A 6,871-nucleotide genomic window follows, 5' to 3' on the forward strand; every position below is an offset into this window, starting at 1 on the left:
GCGCTCAAGTAATATGTGCCAAGTGTCTCATTAAAAGTGGCTATTAATGAGACACGGCTTGAAATACCAAGCCACCTTCGTCTTGCTCCAGAACTCCTGGAGCAAACATCAAATCAGCTGCATTTCGCCGCGCCGCCCAGGTGAAATTCAGCTGATTTGATCATTAAAGTGAATTTATTAAGGAAAAGTTAAATCTGAGACACACCTTTACTATAATGTCAAGCAAACAAATTATTGTTTTTACTTGGTTATCTTGTTAAATTTTGAAGAAATGCACAGCGAGTCGTCCCTCTGTGAGCTCCCGCAGCCACGAATCGGCTTTTGAAATGCAGATGATTTTACCGTTAAAAGTGCATTTATTAAGGAAAAGTTTAACTGAGACACACCTTTGCTATAATTCTGAGAAAACAAATAATTGTTTTAAAGTGTTAATCTTGTTAAAGTCCTCCCATGCATGCGCCTTCGGCCGCCATTTGGCAGCCAATCGATTTTTGGCACAACACCAGCCCACATTTCCAGGTGGTCAGCGGCGACGCATGATAGATGCGACTTATATGGCGAAGCAACATATTTATGATGTTTTTTCAACTTTATTAGACATTTTTTGGAATGATGCGACTTATACGGCGGAGAGAACGGTAGACAGTTTTCTGAGGGTTTGGATCTCCTCAGAGTAAAAGTTTGATTTGACAACATTCCTGATGTCTTGTTTTACACCACAAGAGTGCTACAAAGTCTACAAAACATTTGTCTAAATTTGAGACTCGGACATTACTTCTCTTCCTCTATGGTGTAGACATGCGTCACCTGAAGATGTGCATCAGTGGAAGAAATGGGCATTCCCAAAAGAGAGATGACCAACATAAAAAAAATAAACTGCAACCTCTTTGGACATGGACCAGAATAGATGGTCCTTTAGCTCTGTGTGAGCGGTTCACAGAGGGCTGCTGTAATAGTGTTGCAACCCCAAAGAGCTTCAGGCAAAACTTTGACAGTAGCTGTTTTGACACATGCACTGCAAAGCTGAAATCTTCTAGAAGACATCTGGTGGAAGTTTGAACATCTCCCTGGTATAAAATCTAAAAAAAGCCTGTAGAATTATCTGCAACTGAACGTGTATGCAGATGCCTTCTCTCTCGCTGTCTGACATTTTGCTAATCGCAGGAATTAATGTAGCAGACATCATTCTAAATAAGTTATCAGGATCCTTTGCCATCTTAAGCAAGCCTTGACTGATATAGTGCAATTTTCATAGCATAGGTTTTACACTATGAATAAGACAAGTCATCTTAATTTGAACCGGACAAAAACAGTCCAGGTACAATCTCCTGTTGTTTATCATCTGGGGACAATCACAATGTCCAGGCCTGATTATCCAGATCTCTTAGATCTTATTACTGTATTTATTTTACATTTTATTGCTGGATGTAACTGGGACCCTGGGTACATAATCTCATTCCACCACATGTACCACATGAGATGCGAATGACAAATCTCTCAGACTCTGATTAAAAACTAGAAAGCATAGTTGTATCACATGATTGAGGTGGCTGGTTTACATATATTGTGGTGGCCATTTTGAATGTTGGTGTGGCAACCAAATTTCTGACGGTGACCTTCATTGCTCCTAGATGAAGCCACACACCAAAATAAAAGTTGGTACCTCAGTTATATTTCTAGTTATCAGGCTCACTTTAGTAACAGACAGACTGACAGTATTTCCAAATCCACCACTTTGCTCCGCGACAGCAAACAAACCAACAAGCAACACTGAACTGATGGACTGTATACATTTAAACAATAAGCCCAAACCAATTATTCATGAAAAAAAATGTTAGATTAATAAATAAATACATGTCCCGAGTTTATTGAAGAGGAAATATTACTGAAACAGATTTGAAGAGTTTTATGCCTGACGGCCAAATAAAGGAAAATGCAGCATTACAAATAACTACAGAGAAATGTAGGCGAGTTTCAAATTACACTTTAAAAAGGAGTAATCACTGAACTATATTTACATACACACGTCAAACATTATGCAACTAAAGCAGAAAGATCCCACTGTGAGGCAAATGCTGCCATTTCTCAGTGCCTTTAGAGGTCTGGTGGCACAAATTTGCTTAAATTAGAAATAACCAGAAATAGAGCAGAATATAAAATATGTAAAAAAAAATAACTTATTGTGTAGTTGAATGTGTCTATAATGTCACACTCCTGAACTCTGTGCAGCATGTGATTGTGTGCAGTGTAAAAGTTGGTGCTGCAGATTAAATGGGATTATTGGTTCACTGCCTCCACCACCAGAGGAAAGACCAAACGCACAGCATCATATGAGAGATCACAGGGATTTAAAGACAGAAATAAAAACAGATCAAATTTAAAAATAAAGACTGTCTAAAACAATTTTGAGGAACATTTCATCTCGATTCGAGTGCTGGATTAGCGAGCGCTTCTTCTGCCGTTTTTTTTATTATTATTTATAATTCCAATCTTTCTCCATTTCACAGACACTTCTCACGTTTAGGGATTTAACTCCAGTCCCCGCAGGCGCAGAGCGTAACAGGAAGTCCAGTTTAATCTGTGCTCCGGAATTTAAGCCTGGACTTGGAATTAGAGGACATGACCCCAGATGTGATGGCATCTGCATACATCTGGAGCTGAGTGCAGTGATTAATGGATAAAGTCTGCATTTATGTATTTCTCTGCTGGATGACCCCTGGGAATAATCTTATTTCTGCTCATTAAAGCCACTTCATCTCACAACTTCTCTTTAGCCTCTGCAGGCCTTCAGGGGAGTATGGGAGGCAGAAAGCTTCAGCAGGAGGAATTAGTTTGCAGGTTTTTGTGCAGATTGAAGCTGATTAATAGAAATATCAATGTTCCCCAGTAGGAGCCCAGTCCTCAGTAGCTGAGCTCAGAGAGGGACCAGTGATCAGGCTGAGGTGAGCTGTAATGAATGCATCCCTGATTGCCTGTGGCTCAGGCACTTGGTTTGGATCAGACTTACTCTTGAGCGCAGTGATCAGCAGGTTTCCATCCTTGATGAGCTCCTTGATGAATTTGTTTGTTCGCTCCAGCTCCACTTCGTGGCATTTCAGGCGCTCCCTGAAGTCCGGGCTGTCCACAAAAGAGTCGCTGAACTCCAGAGGTGGGAGTCCCATCTTCACTTTCAGATCAACTGTGTATATGTGGAGCAAAAGATCCGGCTTCTCATCACGGAGCTCCGGTGTGATGCCAGATCAGACTTTCAGGGGGGAGGAAAAGTTTCCCGTCGCTCCTGACTTCCGCTTTGACTATCTGCGCTTTTTTTTTTTTTTTTTTGGTTTCAGAGACTTTTCCTAAAAAACAGGGGTCTTCTGACTCCTGCTGGTTACTCGACTGGCTTCAACAACCAGCACGCTGTTTTGTCCAGGTCGCTTCTTTAAATCAAACATTTAAAAAAAGTCTATTTTGTTTCATTTTTTTTTCCAAGGCGGTTGCAGTCATGAGATAAATTAATAATAGGTCATGTAAAAGCCAAAACATTGTCTAAGCTAAATAATTTTAAGTATTGCAGAAAAATACAAAAAAATATGCTATTTAAAATAAATAAATAAATAAAAAGTTATTAGTGAGGTGTCCAAAGCACTACTGGCTGTCTGTTCAGCTTTAAACGGCGTCTGTAAAGTCATGAAGACCAGAACCATCCATCATCTTTACCCATCCATCCATCCATCCATCCATCCACCATCTTTACCCACTTCATCCTTTTCAGGGTTGCAAGGGTCACTGGTGTCCATGTCCATTGGGTGAGGCGAGGGACACCCTGGACAGGTCTCAGGGACACACAGAGACAAACATTCACGCTCTCACTCACACCTAGAGACAATTTAGAGTTACCAATCAGCCTAACATGCATGTTTTTGGTCTGTGGGAGGAAACTGGAGTAGAGAAAACCATGCACGGAGAGAACATGTAAACTCCACCCAGAAAGGCCCCCATGCAGCCTGTCAGTCTGTTAACAAAATAGTTTTGTAAATAAAATTGTTCAAAATGTCACTGAATGTTCATATACAGCTGGTTACCTTTTCTGAAGATTTACATTTCAAGATGGCTGCTACAGCTAATCTGTATTAGCCTACAGAAAAATGGATATAATTGAGAATTCCAGTGTTTTGCTCCATTAACCACTTCCTTGCAGCTCCTGAGTGGCAGGAATCAATTGGTCCCAGCTGTTCCTCATCCAGCTGATGAGCTCCATCCTGCTGCTGGAGCCTTGGTTGCCCAATACATTTTGGTTGGTAATACAGCTTTAGTGAAAATATCTATTTTTTTTTTATGAATTGAACTAAGCTTTGTGTTATCTCCTTGAATCCTTGCCTCCCATAACCTTGAGTCCTCTTGGTTTCAGTACACTGCTGTATTCATTCGTACTCATCTGCTCACACAGACTCATGCTCGTGCTGCTGTTGTTCAGCGTATTATTGTTTTTGCACTATTAGTGTTTAGCATATTCTCAGTTCATATCTTAGATGTTGTTTTCTTTTACAGTTTATACTTTTGTTGGATGTAACCGGGACCTTGAGTACACAATTTCGTTCCACCACATGTACCACATGCGATGCGAATAACAATGAAGAACCTTGACCTTGACTCTACTCGGGATTAAAAAATATTACTAAAAATGACAATAACTTAGCCACTTTACAGGTATTGAGCTAAAACTTTGACGTGAGAGTAGCTGAGAGCAACGTAGGAAAATATGGAATAATAAGATCTCTTAATATAAGATAGAACCTTGTTAAGTGCTTTATATGTTAAAGGAAGATTTTAAATTGTATTTTGAATCGGAGACATAATATATCTCCTAACTCTCATCAGAATTCTAACAGCAGCAGTTTGGATCAACTATGGATTTTAGAGTTTATTTTACATGTCCTGATAATAATAATTATTAAAAAAAAAAGATACAATAGTCCATCATAGAAGTGATAAATGTATGGACCAGGTTTTTTTTTTGTTGAGAAAGTATGTTTCTAATTTTAGTGATAATATTCCAGGTGGGGAAAAAGTAGTTTATTGTTGAGGTTAATATATAAAATCCAGTCCAAATCTGAGCGATCTTCTTTGTTGCAGGCCAAGTTAATGTAATCCAGAGTGAATGAAAGGTTGTAAAGTTTGTTCCTGGGATGCTCAGGTTCAAAATAATTACTTAATTGGTTACAATAAGGAACAGAGATGTGCAGCTAGGAAAACCAAGTTCAAACATTAGATAAATGAACCATATAAACCATATGGTTTTAATCATGATTTTATATATCTCGTGCATTTTTTTCCCCATGTCTGTGACCTTGCAGTCCAACTTTGCAGCAGCCTCAGTGAGTGAAACAAGTTTGGGGATTCCAAACTGCAAATAACCCTGGGCCTCTGCTCCACCTAAGGAATTGTCAGCATCTGCTTTCTCACACGTTTGCATTTACAGTGATGAAATCTGATGTCTGGTAATGAAGCTGCGCAGAAACCCTGAGTGAGTGATTCATTCAGAGGAGTAACACTCGGCGTGTTCACCAATAAAACCATATTAAATTTGCATGTGACAAAGCAGGACGGGGAGCCCAGCTTGCCTTGGGATGTGTGATTATTGCAGTTCTAGTTATCTGGTTCCTTGTATTTTGCACTTGATGGGATGTGAGCGCAAGGAAAAATTGCTCAGCTGCCCCAAAATGAAACTTAAAATATATAAATATATCCCACATTTAAAGACACAGTAAAGTGCTTCAGATCGCTGTTTTGCATATACAGCAAACTTGTGGACAAGTTAAATGAAATGTTTTAATTTAAAATCACTGTCTGTATGGTTTGAGAAAATTTGGTTTAATTCAGATGATACTCTGCAGAAAGTAAATTGCAGCCCCATCCTCTTGGAAAACAAGATATTTACACTTTACCGTATTTTTCAGACTATAAGGTGCACTTAAAATCCTTTAATTGTCTCAAAAACCCACAGTGCGCCTTAAAATCCAGTGCATCTCGAGTATTATTTACTGACCTCGAACTGAATTTATGTGGTACACGGCACTCAAAAATCTGTCAGAACTTTTTAATATGACTCTGGTAAGCTACGAAGCTGCACCACTTGGGTTGTCGGAACATTACGGCTACCGTAGTCAGGAGTATTGTGAATGAATGGAATAAAGTTTGACTTATCTGACTGTTTTGTTTTGCTTAATGCGCCTTATAATCCGGCGTGTCGTATTTATTTATTATTATTCATTTATTAACCTTTATTTACACAGGCACATCCCACTGAGATCACAGATCTTTTTTGCAAGGGAGGCCTGGGCCTGAAGGCAGCCGAACGTGCATGTTTTTGGTCTTATGTATGAAAATAGACCTGTTCATAGATATTGCGCCTTATACTCCAATAAAATACAGTAATCATTATTAAGCAAGGCAAAGATAAGTGTTCTGGGAAGCACTGCAGGTACTTTTCTGTGACTGAATCTATAGAGACCAACCGCAATCTTTCAAGCGCCTTTCTACCTGAAAGCGTGCACACACCCACAGTACACACATGTTCAAACCGCACGGGCTTTTCACACACACTAAGTGAGTGAGACATCTTTCGCAAACCATACAAGTGGGGGAAGAAATTAGATGTGCAACGCACATCTTCCCACGTCCTCACTCCTGTTCTCACTGCATTAAACAGGGACACGTTGGCCTTGCTTGGTGAAGAATCAGCAGCTTAAAAAAAAAAAAAAAAAGGAAATGGGACTTAGATTTCATAAGAGATATCAATAATCCATGCAGAATAGGCATCGATTAGCTCCGCACTGAGTTATGCACAAGTCATGCAGCTTCTGATTAGATTTCCTCTCATATCACTGCA

The 6,871-nt window shown here is 39.5% G+C and overlaps 1 protein-coding gene across 1 annotated transcript in view; it reads right to left on the reverse strand.

Annotated features, from left to right (window-relative positions):
- The window catches only part of LOC119410734 (rho GTPase-activating protein 42), a 130,092-nt gene extending 126,847 nt beyond the window's left edge, over window positions 1–3,245 (reverse strand). Inside the window, exon 1 of the mRNA XM_037677633.1 lies at window positions 3,008–3,245. Within this exon, the coding sequence (XP_037533561.1) occupies window positions 3,008–3,161 (154 nt within the window). The 5' untranslated portion in view covers window positions 3,162–3,245. The remainder of the gene's footprint in view (window positions 1–3,007) is intronic.
- Between the last annotated feature and the right edge of the window lie 3,626 nt (window positions 3,246–6,871).

Source organism: Nematolebias whitei, chromosome 6 (assembly GCF_014905685.2).
Source record: "Nematolebias whitei isolate Nwh7 chromosome 6, NemWhi1, whole genome shotgun sequence".
Classification (NCBI taxonomy): Eukaryota; Metazoa; Chordata; class Actinopteri; order Cyprinodontiformes; family Rivulidae; genus Nematolebias; species Nematolebias whitei.